Genomic DNA, 19123 nt, shown 5'->3' with positions numbered 1-19123 from the left:
AAAAGCCACGGCCTCCATCCAGCAGCACCCTCTCTCTCTGTCTCTCGCTCTGTCTCTCGCTCTGTCTCTCGCTCTGTCTGTCTCTCTCTCTCTCTGTCTATCGCTCTGTCTGTCTCTCTCTCTCTCTCTCTCTCTCTCTCTCTCTCTCTCTCTCTCTCTCGCTCTGTCTCTCGCTCTGTCTCTCGCTCTGTCTCTCGCTCTGTCTCTCTGTCTGTCTGTCTCTCTCTCTCTCTCTCTCTCTCTCTCTCGCTCTGTCTCTCTCTCGCTCTCTCTCTCTGTCTGTCTGTCTCTCTCTCTCGCTCTGTCTCTCTGTCTGTCTGTCTCTCTCTCTCTCTCGTGTTTTCTGGGTGGATGGTTGGATGGATTGACAAATAGATCAAACAAACAAATGGGTGGATGGATGGATGTGGGTAAAGTGTTGGTTGGAGTCTGTATTGTATTTCAGAGCTGGCAGTAGATGGCCAGTGATCTTCCAAGCATCAGAGTGACATCATGGATGGATGATGAAGGGAAACAGGATGATTAGAGAGCTTCATCCCAGTAAACAGCACAGATGACACACAGGTGTGTGTGTGTGTGTGCGCGTGTGTGTGTGTGAATCACAGTTTCCAGGATGATGTTATGTTCTTATTTTGATCACCCCCGGAGAAGTGCATGTAGCCCAGAAAGCAAAGAAAGCAGAAAAGAGGAAGAAAACAAACAAAACATAAATTCTATGTCGATTCTTGCGTTTCGCTTTTGATCAGTAGATCAATTGTGTGTGTGTGTGAGTGTGTACATCTCTTGTTCTTAATGAGCTAGGCCCACTCTAATGGAGTGGGTAAACTAATGGGGATCATTGATCTGTTTCTGAGATATTACAGTCACTCCCACTCCCATGATGCCTCACCTACAGGTCTTATTGTCAAGCCTTCAAGCAGAATACACACACACCTTCTCTCTGTTTAACACACACACCTTCTCTCTGTCTAACACACACACCTTCTCTCTGTTTAACACACACACTCACACAAACAGATGTGCTGTATTGAACGTAATTGACTCACTCATGTTATATACTTGTTTTTATAGCTTGTAAATCACTCTGTCTCTCTGGGTTTCTATGCTGAGCTGGAGAGTTTGTGTGTGTGTGTGTTTTGGGCATGTGTGTTTGTTAGATGATGCCTGTGTGTACTGGTAAACCTCTCAGGACCATCAACCAACTTCAGAGTCATCTCTATTTAGCTTGGATCATTGTTCAAGACCACACGAAAAGGACTGACCTAGAACAAATCCATATTCACACACACACACACACCGCATTTCCTGTCACAGTGGACCAGTTTATTTCAGCTTCTTCAAATCCATCACCATGGCAGCAGTGTGTTTCTGAGGCAACAAGCTTCTACGCAAGCAGGTGTCCTTCGAAAGGTCTTTGGTCTAGTTTGTTAGTTCGCTCTCTCGCACAGAGAAAACTCCTGTCTCCTAAACCAATACTGTGGTTGACTGGAAACTATACTTCCCAAAATCTTGACCTTTTTATTTTGACAATTACTTACTAACTAACCAGTTCATGTCAGTAAATTACCTCAGGTGAGATACAGTGTAGCGTATCGTTTTCACAGTCAGCAATGTGGTTAGCTAGTACCTACTAGTAGTTCATATTCACAGGAGAAAAGACAGACTACCATCTCTCTTTGGTCTAGGAACTCACACTGACCGTTTATCTTGTGCATGCTCTCAACATGTGTGCACGCAGGCACACGTGTTCCAATATGACGTCACTGCGTAGACTGTTTGACATGGCTTTGCTATATTATCAAATATGCTCAACATACAGACTTGATTCTTTTTAGCTCCACTCTGGTCAACCAACAAGTTAATAACATTTTACTACAGATTGCACTATAGTTGACTAAAATAGACCTGGAGAGAATGAGCTGATTTGTTTCAAAGGTGTTTGTGCAGTTTAGAAGCAACTGCATGTTTTAGAAGTTGTCACAGAGGTTGGAAGAGTTTCTTTGTAGTTGATAAGGTTACGTAGTTTTGAAGCATTTGTGTAGTTTAGTAGCATCTGCCTCGTTTAGAAGTATTCGCATAGGTTGGAAGAGTTTGTGTAGTTGATACATGTTTTCAACGTCGTTTCAGAGCGTTTGCGCGGTCGGTACTCACAAGTGTCGTTCTTCAGCAGGCTGTTTGTGCTGCGGAAGTACTGCGGGTTCTCGATGACGGGGATCTTGGTCATGCCGATGATGACAGAGTCAGGGCCCATCTCCGAGGACGACGGCGTGTTGCTGCCGTTCGACACGTGGTGGAGAGGAGAGGCGGAGTCATCATCATTACTGATCACTGAGGAGGGACCTGGTGGAGAGGAGAGGGTGGGGAGGAGAGAGAGAGAGGGAGGGAGAGGGGAGGAGTGAGAGAGGGAGGAGAAGTGTGAGAGAGAGGGAGAGAGGGAGGGAGGAGGAGAGGAGAAGGGTGAGAGAGTGAGAGGGAGGGGGGAGGAGAGGAGAGGAGAAAGGGAGATAATGAGGGTAGGGGACCAAGAGGAAAAGAGAAAGAGGTCAGTAACAAAGCACTAAGAAGAGGGAAGGGGGGGAATGGAGGGAGGGAGGGAGGGAGAGATGGAGGGAGAAAAGAGATTAGACTGGTTATTGGCCGGGAGAGATCAGAGAAGGGATGATGGAGTATGACAACATTCATCCAGAGGAAAACTCCAGAACGAGGGAAAGAGAGAGAGAGAACATTGAGTTTTTTGTGATTTATTAAACAACGGAGGCAGGCTGCAGAAGGAACATCAGGCCCAAGCTGGCCAGAGAATAGAGAAACGTTTCATCACCACACCACGGAAGAAGAGTTGATTACAGGTTACTCTGAATGGGAGCAGGCTGGAGGAATGAAGGATTGTGTCTGATAATGCAGAGCAGAGAAGTAAATGTACAATGTACATTGAAGTAGACAGGAAGACATGCTAACTGCCTCTTCATCCGTCATCATTGCGTTTGGAGGCAGTCTGCCGGAACTGTCAGTGGTTTGGTTTTCTCAACGTTAAATAAACATTAGAACTGCTTTTCTCTGTCACTGTGTGTCTGTGTGTCTCTCTCTCTCTCTCTTTTTGTTCCCTTAACTCTGTCACACACACACACACAAACACACACACAGTGTTATTGGAGTGTCTGGGGTACATTCCATTGTAGGAGGCAAAGGAACAAGACAGACAAACAAAGACTGACTGTCTCTCAGCCTCCAGGCACAAGGCTTGTGTGTGTGTGTGTGTGTGCGCGTGTGTGTGTGTGTGTGTGTGGGCGGGTGGATGTTTCCAGGCATGTTCCCTCATCTTAAGTTTGCAGGAGGCTACACCCTTCACTTGAACTTCACAACAACTCAAAGCTCCTTCTGCTCATCCTCTTCCTCCGGTCTGGGCGTGTGTGTTTTCTCCCATCGTCCCCAGGAGCCGGGGCAGGAGTTCTGGATGCTTTCCCCTCCGTTCCCAGTCTTCCCAGGAGGAAGGCGGGGGTCTTGCGTTGCCTTATGAGCAGCTCTGGAGTTGCTTCGTTGTCTACATTGTACTGAGGGGTCTCGCCATTAGGGCTCAAAAACCTCTGGAGCGGAAGATCAGCCATTTTGGTTCAACTCTGGAGCTCAAGAGCAGGCATTTTGGCTCCGCTCTGACTGTTGTTTGATTTCCGGTTTAAGGACACTCATTACCCACAGGGTTTTTCAGAGGCTTGGTCGTTCACATGCACGTATGCATGTAAGCACGCACACACACACACACACACACATTGAGACAGGTCCATCATTAGTGGTGAAAGGCTTCAGGGTCAGATCGTTACAAACTCTATTTAGCTGAGGGGCGACAGGAGGCTGGGAGGCTGGGGGGGAGGGGAGAGACAAGGGAAGCAGGAGGTAGGGAGGAGGAGAGACAGGGGCCAGAGGAGGGGGGGGGGTCCGCTGGGAGCTGTTGAGGAGGAGGGGGAGGGAGGGGGGCAGAGTGAAGCATAAGTGGGGTCAGGTTCTGACCTAACACCGTTTAATAGACAAGGAACTGCTGTTAATACTGCTGGAGGAGATGGAGTGATGCTTGGGCAGGGGCAGGGGCTGAGGCCGGGGCAGGGCCTGAGGCCGGGGTAGGGGCCGGGGTAGGGGCCGGGGTAGGGGCCGGGGCCGGGGCAAGGCCTGGGTAGGGACCGGGGCCGGGGCAAGGCCTGAGGCCGGGGTAGGGGCCGGGGCCAAGGCAAAGCAGAGATTTGGTCTGGAGCTAGGGCCATGACTGGGGCTGGCGTTGGGGCCGGGGCTAAGGTTAGGGCTGGGGCTGGGGTCCAGACTGGGGCTAGGTGCCTGAATGCGTCTGCATGTAAGTGTTCCTGTATTGATGCCCCCTGGCTGCACCCTCCACCTCCCCTCATCCAGACAGACACCAGCCGTTTAGTGAACAGAGCTGAATCCCACTGACTGCCTCCGGTTACAGGCATGCTGTGAGTATTAAAACTTTAAATACATTGTTGCGTGTCAACCAGTCGGTTGAGCACACACTGAGCTGTGGTGCGGCGCTCTAAAGATGGAGCACTCCCAACCCAACGCTTCTGCTATTGTCAGAGGGTCATATCAAGGGGAAAGAATCTTTTAGGAGCTTTCAAAAGGTTTATTTTGGTTGCTCACAGTTGCACACACATATCAGGCCGGGTTTGATTACGACATATCTTTAAAAGGTTCCTTTGTGTGGAAGAGGCCATATCTCACCTACTCTGGGAGATAGGAAGACTGCACACTAGTGTCCAAGCAGGGAGGAGAGGAGATCTGAGTAATAAAAGGCAGAGTGATGGAGGGACAGAACACTTAGAAGAGAGGAGAGGTCGTAGGGCAGAGGAAGAGAGGGGCAGTTAGGTCAGAGCCTTCTGTCACCCACTCACCTTCTGCCCCCCCCGTGTGTGACCTGTTCTCCCCAGCCCCCCCATGCCCCTCCCTAACAGAAACCTGAGCCCCCCCCCCCCCTCCTCACACTGTGTCCCCCGTTTCTAAACTGTGCTCTCACCCCGCCGCACACAGGAAGTGATGTATTGATTCTGTGGAGGAACAGGATACGGTGAAGACGGAGACAGACAGCAGAGAAAATCGAGAAAGAGAGAGACAAAGACAGAAAGAAAGAGAGACAGAAAGAGAAAAAGAAAGAGAGAGAAAGAGAGGGAGGGGGGTTGTCAGAAGGAGATTCTTAGGTATGGGAGATCATTCGTAAACTGGAGGAAGGAAGTGAGTCGGGTCTGTTGAGAGAGGAAGAAAGGGATGTCTTGGACAGGGGTGAAGGAATAGAGGGATGGAGGGATGGATGGAGGGGAGGCTAATAAGGAGGGATGGCTAGGATTTCCGTTGCACTGCAGTTTAGTGACAGAGTTGAGAAGACTGTCAGCCAATCAGAACCGGTCTGGACAGGCCCATCTGCATCCTGCACAGATCAGATTCCCTCCAACACTCTGCCATGTAAAAATAGGCCTCTCTCTCTCTTTCAGTCTCTCTGCCTCACTTTTCTTCTGTTCCTCCCTTTCATTCTACCCTCTCTCCTTCCTCTCCCTCTTTCTGTACATCACTTCCCTCTCTCCTCCTCTCATCTTAGCTCGTTCCCCCCCTCTCTCCTTCCCCCTCTCTTCGTCTGAGTTTCTATTTTTAATAAACAAACCACATTCACCTTCTCAAGTGACAGAAAGACCATGTTCCCTTTTGTCCCCTCTCCTTCACTTCGCACCCCCCACCTCCCTCACCCCCACGTCCCTCACCCCCACCTTCCTCACTCCCCCCTCCCTCACTCCCCCTCCCTCACCCCCACCTTCCTCACCCCCACCTCCCTCACTCCCCCTCCCTCACCCCCACCTTCTACACCCCCACCTCCCTCACTCCCCCCTCCCTCACCCCCACCTCCCTCACCCCCACCTCCCTCACTCCCCCCTCCCTCACCCCCACCTTCCTCACCCCCACCTCCCTCACTCCCCCCTCCCTCACTCCCCCCTCCCTCACCCCCCTCCCTCACCCCCACCTCCCTCACTCCCACCTCCCTCACTCCCCCCTCCCTCACTCCCCCCTCCCTCACCCCCCCCTCCCTCACCCCCACCTCCCTCACTCCCACCTCCCTCACCCCCACCTCCTTCACTCCCCCTCCCTCACCCCCACCTCCTTCACTCCCCCCTCCCTCACCCCCCCACCCCCTCCATGAACACAGAACACATCAGTGTGATGCAGGGTAAGGAGAAGAAAAGGAAGAGGAGGAGGAGAACGAGAGCTTGGCAAAGACAGGACTAATTATGTCTTCTCTTGTCAGTGAGAGAGGGGATGGTGAGCGGTGCATTCTGAATGGCTGTCTTTTGTGTCACATGGTCAGATGTTTCCTGAAGGACTTTCAGATATAATCGGCAGTATTGTATTAATTGCTGCTCTGCAATTAAGCTGCACAGTACCAGGTGAGTGTATCTGCTGCATGTACTTGAGAGTACAAACACACACACACTCTGAAAGATGTTTTCTTGAGTCGTAATAGCCTCCATGTCCCTGAATTCGTAACAGGTGGTAATCAGTCTGTCAGCTACAGGCATCCAGCTGTCATAACATCCACATCCCCCACCCCACCCCTCTCCACCATCCATACCCCCCCCCTCCCTTCTGAACCCTTCTGAAACGTTCCTCCACATGTCAGAACCGTAACGTTCCTCGCAGAGAACCTCCCTCAGTCATGCCGACGAAAATCCTCACACACTGACACACGCAAAACCTTCCAACCAACGGACATGCCAACTGACAAAAGAGGTAGAAATCACAGTTTATTTGCATATCAGAAGTACACAAACGTTCCAGCAGAAACACAACATGCTTCCTGTTCTAGCTACTCTCTTGGTTTTGCCAGTGTTAGAACTCCCACATCTCCTCTACCCTCTCCTGTTTCACACGATCATTGTCACCTGTCATGTTCAGAGATGTACAAGTTTGTGCAGATCTCTGTCCTGTCTTGTGTGTGTGTGTGGAACTATGGAATCCTGATGTGAACTCGCTGTTCTGAAGAAACTGTTACTCTGCATCTAGACCCTGTTACCTTCTTAATGAAATGGTACCCTACACGTCTGACTTCACCCTGGTCCCAAACCCAGCCCACAATGAAAGTGTGTATGTGGAGGAGTGTTAGAAAGGGTGCAGACAATCATCAGGGCATCTCAATGTTTGTTGTCGATGTTAACCCACATTGTGTGTGTTTGTTTGTGTTAGCATGGGTGCATATGGTACCAAGGTATGTCAACGATTGTTTATTGGACCAATCAGATGGAGTGTTTAGGCATGGAATACTGAGATACGAGGGGAGGGGGGTCTGTTTGTGTGTCCAGATCAGTGGTGTGTATAAAACCAGTTGGGGTGTGTTATGGGGCGTGTGTGTAAAGATATAGGTTAATGGTTGTCTGTTTCAATAATTCATCTGCAGGCTTTTAGGTGTCTCTGCAGAGAGCGAGGTGATTGGCTCAAATGCTCCTGTAATGCAACTTCCTGGCATGTTCGTCCTCAGTCACTGGGGTGACAAACCTCTCCTACTTCTGTCTGAGACAATACTAAACAGTCTCTCTAACTGTGTGTGTTTGAATGTCTCTCTTCCTCCTCTCTTTCTCCCTCTCTTTCTCCGTCTCCTTTCTTTTAATCTCTCCCTATTCTCTCTCCCCTTCTTCCTCCATCTCGCTCTCTCCCTCTCTCCTCTACTCTCCTCCCCTCTATCCCTTCATCTTTCCCTCTCCTCTGTCCTCTCTCACCCGTCTCCCTCTCCTCTGCTCTCCTCCCCCTTTCCCTTCATCTGTCCCTCTCCTCTCTCTTCACCTCTCCTCTCTCTCCCCTCCTCCTCCCTCTCCCAAGTTGTCGTGGAGACTCCGTCAGTCCTACAGTGTTACCACCTCCACAGGAACGTTTTGAAACATAACAAACCCTGAGGGGAAAAAAAACACAACAAAACCAACATAAACAACAAAATAAAGGACTCAAAGCAGTAAATAATAAGCACGACAAAAGTAAATATCGAACCAAAGAAGGTTACAAATCTAAAATGATGATATAAATCAATGTAAAATCAATGACAAACAGTAAATAAGGATGAATAAGGGATGATTTGAGTTAACATCGAATCGCCGGGGGTTACGGGTTTGGGTAGGTCAGTCAGTTGGTCAGACAGGCTGACAGACAGACACACGGACAGACAGACAGACAGAAAGGCTATGCGTATCACAATTAGTCGTATCCAACGGCACACACAGCTTGATGAAAGAGCAGGGGATTTACTTGTTAGTTCCGTCATCTTATTTTCTTTTTAATGATGCATCATTAAAGAGAGATTGTATTGGTTTAAAATCCCGTCGGTGTAAGGATGAGTCCTATTAAAAACAGAACTGTGTCTGCATCAAGCTCTCCCAGCTGGGCGCTAGGTGGACCCCAGCGTCTGCCACGGGAAAAATCCAAACATCTTCAAGCCGTTACGTGACGGTAGCCCACGCCGCTAGAACACGCACTCCCTCACATCACACTAGTCACAACTAGACGCCCCAAACTCATTAATTCCACCACTTTAGTAGCCATCATCGCCAAAAACATAATCGACGCCAACTAAAACAATAGACACATCGTTCCTGCCAGACGAAACCTACACTCACAGACACACACAGTTGTGTGTTCCAGCTTGTACCAAGTAGCTTGTTTTTGCAGAGGCGTCTGCCCTAGAATCAGAAGTCAACAGTGTACAGAACACAGCAGCTGAAAGAGAGGGAGGGAGGGACGATTGAAGGGGGGAGACAGGGAGAGATGGGGAGACAGAGAGGTGGAAGAGGTGGGGGAGACAGAGAGAAACAGAGGTGGAGGAGGTGGGGGAGACAGAGAGAAACAGAGAGAAACAGAGAGGTGGAGGAGGTGCGGGAGACAGAGAGGTGGAGGAGGTGGGGGAGACAGGGAGACAGAGAGGTGGGGGAGACAGGGAGAGAGAGAGAGAGAAACAGAGAGGTCGGGGAAACAGAGGGAGAGATGGGGGAGGTGGAGGAGGGATGTGGGGGAGACTGAGATTAAATCAGACAGGAAGTAGGTAAAGAAAAATTGAGGAAGGACAGGACGGGAGTAAAAGGGGATCACCAGCCAGAATAAACAGCCTCTTCTTCTACATGGGGTGGAGGGATGTGGAAGGAATGTTTTCTGTGCTGGAGGTTCTGAGTTAAAGTTAGACGTAGGTGTGTGATAATTAGTTGTTTGGTATGTTTGCTTTGTGTGTCTGACTGTGTGTGTGTCTGTGTGCATGTGTCTGTGTGTTGTGCGTGTGCCTGTGTGTGTGTGCGTGTGTGTGTGTGTGCGTGTAAGATGATGATTCATATTTGGAGCTCAGCGCTTGATGACGCATGTCTCCATGGCAACAGCAGGCAGTGAGTTGCCAAGGCCCTCCCCCTCCGTTGTGTCACCTGCCTGACCGTTACCCACAATCCCCCTCTGCAGCGCTCCACACACAACACCACACAACCCAGCTACTCCTAGCAACTTCATTAGCCAACCATAACACCTCATTCATCACAACGGGATTTTCTTCAAATGACTCCGATACGGTATTGATCCTGAACAGTGCGCTCCTGAATGTGCGTTCAGCGTAGCTGGAGTCTGTCCTCACAGACCTGGAGACACAATCTGCTGATCCAAGACTTGTAACTCACCACACACACACACTCACGCTCACTTACACACACACACTGCTGAGCTAAGCAGAACACTGTGTGATGGGAAGGGCCATGAGAGACGCATCTTCCTCCAACTGCCCAGTGATCAATCGATCAATACAGCTCTATCTGTTATAGTGCAGTCCCTGATCAATCAATACCGCTCTCTGTTTGTTTCTGCTTTTACTGCGCTTCCCTCTGCCATTGTCCAGGCCCTCTTCAAGCCTCGAGACCTGCCCAGACCTTCCCAGCCCAGTCTAGACCCTGCCCAGACCTTCCCAGCCCAGTCTAGACCCTGCCCAGACCTTCCCAGCCCAGTCTAGACCCTGCCCAGACCTTCCCAGCCCAGTCTAGACCCTGCCCAGACCTTCCCAGCCCAGTCTAGACCCTGCCCAGACCTTCCCAGCCCAGTCTAGACCCTGCCCAGACCTTCCCAGCCCAGTCCAGACCCTGCCCAGACCTTCCCAGCCCAGTCTAGACCCTGCCCAGACCTTCCCAGCCCAGTCTAGACCCTGCCCAGACCTTCCCAGCCCAGTCTAGACCCTGCCCAGACCTTCCCAGCCCAGTCCAGACCAGTCCAGACCTTCCCAGCCCAGTCCAGACCCTGCCCAGACCTTCCCAGCCCAGTCTAGACCCTGCCCAGACCTTCCCAGCCCAGTCCAGACCAGTCCAGACCTTCCCAGCCCAGTCTAGACCCTGCCCAGACCTTCCCAGCCCAGTCTAGACCCTGCCCAGACCTTCCCAGCCCAGTCTAGACCCTGCCCAGACCTTCGCAGCCCAGTCCAGACCTGCCCAGACCTTCCCAGCCCAGTCTAGACCCTGCCCAGACCTTCCCAGCCCAGTCCAGACCTGCCCAGACCTTCCCAGCCCAGTCTAGACCCTGCCCAGACCTTCCCAGCCCAGTCTAGACCCTGCCCAGACCTTCCCAGCCCAGTCCAGACCAGTCCAGACCTTCCCAGCCCAGTCTAGACCCTGCCCAGACCTTCCCAGCCCAGTCCAGACCAGTCCAGACCTTCCCAGCCCAGTCCAGACCCTGCCCAGACCTTCCCAGCCCAGTGTAGACCTGCCCAGACCTTCCCAGCCCAGTCCAGACCTGCCCAGACCTTCCCAGCCCAGTCTAGACCCTGCCCAGACCTTCCCAGCCCAGTCTAGACCCTGCCCAGACCTTCCCAGCCCAGTCCAGACCAGTCCAGACCCTGCCCAGACCTTCCCAGCCCAGTCCAGACCTGCCCAGACCTTCCCAGCCCAGTCCAGGTAAACCAAGCCCCAACCGACATCACTAACCCTGCCCTGCCCAACCCTTTCTTACCCAAACCTGCCAAGCCCTACCCAGACACCGTTCCCAACCCAGCCCAATGCTGAGAAGATGAAGAGGAGGAAGAGGAGGAGGAAGAGGCACAGAGGGAAGAAAAAAATAAGGATAAGGGGGTATTAGCAGAGGCTACTGCAGGACACTCCAGCACTACACTAAACGAACAAACATGTTCCTGAGTTATATGACTTTTACTGTGCTGCCAGGATGAATGATGGTGTGTGAGAAGGCAGTGGACCCACTCGGAGCAGAACGTCCGGGAGAGAGCTAGCAAAGCTAATGGGCTAGCAGTGGGGCTAACAGGCTAGTGGGGCTAACAGGCTAGTGGGGCTAACAGGCTAGTGGGGCTAACAGGCTAGTGGGGCTAACAGGCTAGTGGGGCTAACAGTAAGACACTTCTTGTCTGTCAAGGAGATGAAGAGGATGTAATTTCCTGTCTCAGGGGGATGAGGAGGATGTCATGTACACCTCACTGTCTTACAGGATCAACTCAACCACTTGAACTGGAATGCGCCCATCATGTGTGTGTGAACGTGTGTGTGTGTGACTGTGTGTGTGTGTGTGAGAGAGCGTGTGTGAGTGTGTGTGTGACAGGAGACAAGTGTTGCCAGGAGGACTGATCCTGAGTAGAACTCTCCATTTGACCTCTGACTCCTGACCTCTGACCCTCAGGGTGTTCAGGAACATCTCCTCAACACTCACTTTCACCCAGCACATCAGCAGGATCCAGGCCACAACCCCAACAGATACTCAGGGTGCATTTTATTTAGTTCACCAGGTAAAATCCCACAAAATGAAACACTCTCAGTCCAACCAGCTGTGAGTTAAATCAAATACACCCCTCTATGTCCCTGGGTGTAGCTCAGAAGGTTTGACTGCAGATGCACCACATTCAAATTCCCCCTTGTAAGTCGCTTTAGATAAAATCTAGAGTAACACGTTATTGTTATTATCATGTGTTTGACCCAGGTGAGGTGGAGAGCCCACGGAGCATGCCCAGTGGCGTCGAGGCGGAGTTCCGTCTGACCTTGAGGGGGATGTGATGCATTGATTGCGCGGCACTCTTCCAAACCCAGAGAAAACTGATACCAGGTCCCATGCATCATTGATAAGCATGCTGGAGAAAGCTGTTTCTCTATCTCTCTTTGTCTCTCTGTCTCTCCCTCTCTCTCTTTCTCTCTCTCTCTCTCTGTCTCTCTCCCTCGCACTCTCTGTCGCACTCTCTGTCTCTCTCTCTCCATCTCGCTCTCTCTCTCCTTGTTTCTCTCCTTGTCTCTCTCTCTCTGTCTCTTTGTCTCTCTCTCTTTCTCGCTCTCTGTCCTCTCTCTCCTTGTTTCTCTCTCTCCTTGTCTCTCTCTCTCTTTCTCTTGATCTCAACCTGTTTTCAATTGAACGTCTCTCTTTCATCTCGCTCTTTTTTTCAGGGTCATCACATGCACTTAGTGACACTCCGTGCAGCAACAGCATTTACAATTCCACGCACACACGCGTACGTGCAACAGACGCCGGCAGACAGGAGCCCTATTCTCTGCTCTTCAGCCCCACTGTATACCATGGCTTATTCATAGGAAACAGTCGGAAGACAGCCACGGGTAATAATACATCCATACAGCCTTTTACAAGTACAAGTGTCTACTTGTTTGTGTGTGTACGTGAGTGTAGGTTTGTGTGTGTGTCTGTGTATGGGTTTGTGTGTGTATGTGTATGGGTTTGTGTGTGTGTATGGGTTTGTGTGTGTGTGTGGGTTTGTGTGTGTGTGTGGATAAGCGAGAGAGACTGATGGTTTGACTATTTGCGCTCCCCAGCTAAACACAGCAAACAGAGCATGCTCAGAAGCAGGCTCTGCTTGCCCGTTTCACACCTATTGTATCATGTTTACATCAACACTGACCAGGAGTGTGTGTGTGTGTGTGTGTGTCATATAGTTGTGGCTCCCTGTCTCTATCGGGTCTATAAAAACAAATTACCAAACTATGAGTTATTGACCCACACCCACACACACACACCCCCACACCCCCCCTCACACACACACAGAGAGGGGACTGAGAGTGCACATGTCTAAAGAAGATGATGAAACATGAGCTGATACACACACACACACCACAGAAGTGGTGTGTGTAGGTGTTGAGAGTCAGGAGAGGAATCAACGCCTCGAGTGGAACCTCATACTCTGTTTCCGGAGAGGAAAAAGGAAACCTCTTTCACTCCCTCTGACCACACACACACACACACACACACACACCACACATCTACCCCTCGGAGGAGCGATGAATCAATGCCAAAATAACAGACCACACAGTAGCGGCTCTGCTGGGCCTTCTTAACACACAGTCTTACGCTCCCCACAGCACAGTGGCCTTCCAGTTCCGGCCGACACTCGCCGATTTGCTTTCGGACCACAGTTCATTGTGTTTGTGGGTAAACACCATATGTAAAAGGGTTATGTTAGACACACGTGTGTGTGTGTGTACCGGCTAGAGAACATGCAGCTAGTCTGGAGGTGAGTGGGATTAGGAACGGTGATTTGAGGATTAGACCATCATGCAGGTAAACCACCAGCAGCAGCCAAGAACCTGGCAACCACCCCCTTTTCGCACAGCGGGTCTAGTCGGACAACTGGTGGGGAAGCGGTCTTACCTTTGATGCCAAACTTGGAGTTCCCTCCGAACTTGAGGATGACCAACATGAGCAGGAAACCAGTGAAGGCCACAGCAGCGATGCCCACGACCACGTACACCTGCACGACACACACCTGGTCAGTCTCTCAGGTCAGTTTATAGGTCAAAACTAAGTGAATTAAGATTCAGATTCAGACGACTCACTGCGACTCTGTCCTCAGGTGGATCCGGAGGAGTTCCGTCTGCAATCAGAAACACAGACGGGAGATTCACATCCCACATTGAACCAGTAAACACCCTACATGTTTACCTAATGTGAGGGGATTGTAGGGGGCGGAGACTGTACCTGTGGTCGGGTCTGAGAAGAGAGGGAAGACGGGAGGAGAGAGGGGGAGAGATAGAGAAGGAGAGAGAGAGGGAGGCGGAGGGATGGAAGAAAGGGGGAGTGAGAGAGAGGGAGGGAGAGAGAGAGAGGGAGAGAGAGAGAGAGGGAGAGAGAGGGAGGGAGAGAGAGAGAGAGAGGGAGAGAGAGAGAGGGAGAGAGAGGGAGATAGATTAGTACTCACAGCACAAATATTCACCAAACATTTAAACAAATCTTTCTAGAACAGGAACGATCTGCATTTCCCACATCCACTACACTTGAGTTAAACGTTTAGATCATTCAAAACAGAGGTGGCTTCTCATTGGCCGGTTGTGCGATGTGAGTGTGATGCATTGTGGGTGTGTGGACATCAACTCACCATAGTAAAGAGGATCTGTGATAGTTTGTGCTGAAATAAAACAGACAACATGTCAGATTTACCTCAGAGCAGGACTGTCACACTATCTGTTCAAAACGTAATCGAAGCCAAAACACAAGATACTACTGAAAAGAATGCCCTTCATCCTGCTAAGAATGCACATGAGGGGCAGGTGCTCACTGGATAAGTGTGTGTACTACCATGTAGGCTGAGGACTTACAGCAGCGCTCGGTCTCTCCCATCCACTCCCTCTCTCCCTCCCTCCCTCCCACTTCACTTAAAATCCATGAAAAACGCCCCCAAAAATATATATGTAAAGACTGAAAGGACGCGCGCGTGTGCGACACACTCACCCTCGAAGGGGTCGAGCATGAAGTGGGCGAGCACGGTCTTGCGGTCCTGTCCGTACTTGTTGGTGGCGATCAGGGTGTACAAGCCGTTGTTGATGTGGGTGGGGTTGTCCAGCTGTAGGCAGCCGTGGAACTCCCTTTCCGACACCTCGTGGATGATGGTGGTGATGTAGTTGCCCTCGGACACCGGCTGGCCATTCAGGAGCCACTGGAAGGAGGGCTTGGGGTTCCCCGACACGCTGAAGGGGATGCACCAGTGGTGGTCCGGGATGGCGTCACTCAGCTTGGTGATGTTGGGGGGGACTGAGGGGAGGAGGGGGGGGAGAGAGAGAGGAGTGTGTGAATGTGTGTGTGTGTGTGTGTGTGTGAAGGTATGTGTGTGTGTGTGTGTGTGTGTGTGAGAGAGAAAGAGAGAAACTCACAGAGGATGTCGAGGAAGAGAGAGGCCTCGTTCTCCCCTACGATGTTTGCTGCACTGCAGGTGATCTTACTGGCGTGGTCCAGCGACGACAGGTTGGACAGGCGGATTTCCGACACCTGGCCTGACGTCTCAATCTGCTGAGGAACAGACACACACAGACACACACACATGCAAACACACACACACACAGACACACGCGCACACACACATATACACACACGCCTGTTATGTGAAGTTAAAGTAACAAGAACAGACTTGCGGTGAGTGTGTCAGCGTCGACCTAAAAGTGTGTTCACGTGTGTGCGTGTTCACGTGTGTGCGTGCTGCTGTGTGTGTGTGTGTGTGCTCCTGTGTGTTTGTGCTCCTGTGTGTGTGTGTGCTCCTGTGTGTGTGTGTGCTCCTGTGTGTGTGTGCTCCTGTGTGTGTGTGTGCTCCTGTGTGTGTGCTCCTGTGCGTGTGTGCTCCTGTGTGTGTGTGTGTGCTCCTGTGTGTGTGTGTGCTCCTGTGTGTGTGTGTGCTCCTGTGTGTGTGTGCTCCTGTGTGTGTGTGCTCCTGTGTGTGTCATCGGACCTCGTAGTTGGAGATGACAGGCGTCATGGTCCAGATGAGCTCTGGAGACGGCGCTCCGGAGGTGTTGCAGGTCAGCACCACGTCAGACCCCTCCGTCACCGTCGCCCTGGACGGAGTCAGCGTCGCCATGGGGAGCTCTGTCGGAGCGGAGGGAGGGAAGATGCGGAGGTTCAGGCCCACGTCTTGGTGAGTAGAGAACCGCGGACAAACACACACACACACGCACACACACTTGAACAAAAACACTCAGTTCTTGTCACACACTGATTACTACCGCCTGTGTCCTCTGTTACTCCTGCCACGCAGATTAAAAGTGATTGGACACAGTCTGGAGCCTGTGTTGTAGGCCAAAACTACACACACACGGCTGTGTGTGTGTGTGTTTGTGTGTGTGTGTGACCATGACCTGGAGCTAACCCAGCCGTGTCAAATCAGAAGGCTGGCAGCTTTAGAGTCCCAGCCAATAGCGTAGCAGCGTCTGGCGAGGAAGGAGGCGTGGACAGACAGGACACTCAGATCTCTTATCTCTACTTAAGGCCATCTTCACGGCGCTTATCACTACGGTAACCAACTCAATCAATCCGGAAAAGTCACTTCATCACCCCTGAAGGCCAGACTAGACCAAGCCACACACACACACACTCTCAGTCCTAATGCATATGGACCGACAGAACACAGAGTGTGTCTGAGATCAGTGGACTGGGACGACATTTCAGTCAAAGTTGGGAGCACCCTTGAAGGGCCGAAAATATATTTTTAAACCAGTTTTGACCACCAAGGTCTGTGTTTATCTGCCGAGCAGGGCTGCAGCTCCTTCACCTTGACTGGGAGACCTGCAGTCTCAGAGTGTGACAGAGAGAGGATCTCAGTGAAGCCCCAGTCTCCTCTCTCTACTGCTGTCTTCATATGTCACTCTGCCAGGGGTCTCCCAGCCACCCCTCCAGGGGCCCACACATAATCGTGGCCGTGCCCAAAATAGCGGCGCTAATGCGGCGCAGCCAGAAGGGGATGGATCAATATGTGTTATCAATGCCAGCTAGTCTGCCCCGCTGAGGCCTTGCCTCCCCCCCTCATCCCCAGCCCCCGGTGTTCCGGACCCCAGGCAGAGAGAGTCTGAGCCTGGGTGAAGACATGGACAGCTGCTCTGGTGTCGTAGATGGCGGGATGTGTTTGCGTTTTGATTTAATTGAAATCGTAGGGACGAATCTGGTGGCAGTTCAAGCATTCAGGGCCATGTGTGCATGAGTGGGGGCATGTGTGTGCGTGTGTGAGTCTGTGTGTGTGTGTGTGTGTGTGTGACAGTACCACAGCCAGGCAGGGTGAGTCTGGTCAGAGGACGGCGTCCTCCGCCCTCCTGGATGCACTGCAGCTCCTGTTGCTCCGCCTCCTCACCCAGCCACAGCTTCATCCACATGTTGTCACACGAGCAGCGGAGAGGGTTCCCTGACAGGATCCTACACACACACACCAGGGACACGCACAGGGGCACATACACACACCAGGGACACACACAAGAGGCACACACGGGCACACACACAAACCAGGAACACAACGGAGCACACACACACAGGAACACACACACACCAGGGACGCATACACACACAGGGACACACATTTAGACATACACAAACATCCATTGTGCATGACATACACGTGTGAGGAGGGTTGCATGTGTGTTTACATTTACATTACATTTAGTCATTTAGCAGACACTCTTATCCAGAGCGACTTACAGTAAGTACAGGGACATTCCCCCCGAAGCAAGTAGGGTGAAGTGCCTTGCCCAAGGACACAACGCCATTTGGCACGGCTGGGAATCGAACTAGCAACCTTCAGATTACTAGCCCGACTCCCTCACCGCTCAGCCATCTGACTCCCTGTGTTTGCATGCGTGGATAAATACTCACAGATAGGAGATGTTTAAATGCCTGAAAATCCTCCATGACAGCGATGACAGGTTATTGTCTTTCAGATTCCTGTCAAATCAACACAAACTTCAGTTCAGAATGACATGTCATTCTGTGTCGTTATGTCAAGCTCACATCCCTCTTGAGTCATGTATTGTAGACTTTCAGCAGTTTGTGCGGGGCAGTGTGTGTACGTGTTGACCTTGAAAGCGTCACTTACAGATATTGTAGCTTGAGATTGTCCTGGAAGGCCAGTCTAGATACATAGGTGAGACTGCTGCTAGTCACCGTTCTGGGGAGAGGAGGGAGGGTGAGGAGATAGGGGGTGGGTAAGGGGGTGAGGGGGTAAGGGTTAGTAGATGAAGAGGTGGGTAAGGGGGTGGATGAGGGGGGTGAGGGGAATGGGGGGGTAAGGGTGGCGAGGGAGATGGGGCAAGGGTTAGTATCGTCAAACACATCGAGAGACAGGCTAAGAGAACGTCCACAGCATTCCAGAGCATTCCAGATCATTCCAGATCATTCCGGATAGTGAAAGGAAACACGCAGGTAAACACAGAAACCCCATCATGATAAACGACGGCACATTTTGCCCTCCTAGTGATACCAATCATCCTGTGGGCGCCATGGCGACCTGGGGCGCAGCGCGCCTACGTAACTGGGAGGGATCACGTGACACACTCACAGATTCCTGAGGTTCCGGTAAAAATACAGATCCTTGTCGTTGATGGATGAGAAGCCACTCTGATTGGCGATGAATCTGAAATGACAAACGGCTGGAGTGAGAGTTGATGTGGAAGGCGGAGGTGCTGCGATGCATCAGTGTTTCCTGGTCCTGGTCTCTACAAGGCCCTAGATCTGTCTCTGAATGTATGTCATCCATCAAGGTCATTTGAAATAAGACTGTGGCATGTTGGCAATGTTTTGCTCAAAATCCATTTTAGTATATATATTTTATTTAATCCTACATGTGTATGATTTGACAGTGTTTTTATTTGGTGGAAATTGTAAGATGTACTTGTGACTGTAAATCCAAATAGTTCGACAGTGGAAGTTTTATTATTTACTTATTTGTATATCGTTTGCATGCTCGTGTTGATGGTGGCAGAAACTATGTATCATATCAGTTCTTAACCTCCAAATTTTTATATCACATGTTTTGTGGACATACAGAAAGAATTTGCATTTTTCAGTCCGTCATCGATACTTTTTAAAAGTTATGTTTTCATACCTTATAATATATCCTGCATGTCATGCATGGGTACATACTACCAAACTGTTTTCTGAATAACATTTATTTGAGATGTTTCTCGGCATTCCTTAATACCCCACATCACTACGTTATTCAGACTTTTGGCGGTACACTAGCTACAATTAAATATATATATATCAAACTCGAATTTGATACAGAATAGGATACAAAAGCAGATTTGAATGGGATATTTTTTTTCTAGAATGGATCATTTAGTTTTGTTTATTAAATAGAGCCTACGTATTTAATTGTTTATTACAGGAGAACCTGCCT

General features: G+C 50.7%; 1 protein-coding gene across 1 annotated transcript in view; it reads right to left on the bottom strand.

Annotated features, from left to right (window-relative positions):
- ntrk2a (neurotrophic tyrosine kinase, receptor, type 2a) overlaps positions 1-19123 on the bottom strand; it is a 28275-nt gene that overhangs the window by 8203 nt on the left and 949 nt on the right. Inside the window, exons 2-12 of the mRNA XM_067231004.1 lie at positions 18284-18358; positions 17822-17893; positions 17602-17670; positions 17000-17148; positions 15695-15831; positions 15126-15258; positions 14696-15006; positions 14197-14212; positions 13815-13852; positions 13630-13729; positions 2152-2340 (exon numbers count right to left, since the gene is read on the bottom strand). Coding sequence (XP_067087105.1) covers positions 2152-2340; positions 13630-13729; positions 13815-13852; positions 14197-14212; positions 14696-15006; positions 15126-15258; positions 15695-15831; positions 17000-17148; positions 17602-17670; positions 17822-17893; positions 18284-18358 — 1289 coding nt within the window. The remainder of the gene's footprint in view (positions 1-2151; positions 2341-13629; positions 13730-13814; positions 13853-14196; positions 14213-14695; positions 15007-15125; positions 15259-15694; positions 15832-16999; positions 17149-17601; positions 17671-17821; positions 17894-18283; positions 18359-19123) is intronic.

This window comes from Osmerus mordax, chromosome 28 (genome assembly GCF_038355195.1).
Source record: "Osmerus mordax isolate fOsmMor3 chromosome 28, fOsmMor3.pri, whole genome shotgun sequence".
Lineage (NCBI taxonomy): Eukaryota > Metazoa > Chordata > Actinopteri > Osmeriformes > Osmeridae > Osmerus > Osmerus mordax.
Note: the sequence above shows the minus strand (reverse complement) of the source record. Positions and strands in the feature narration are given on the sequence as shown.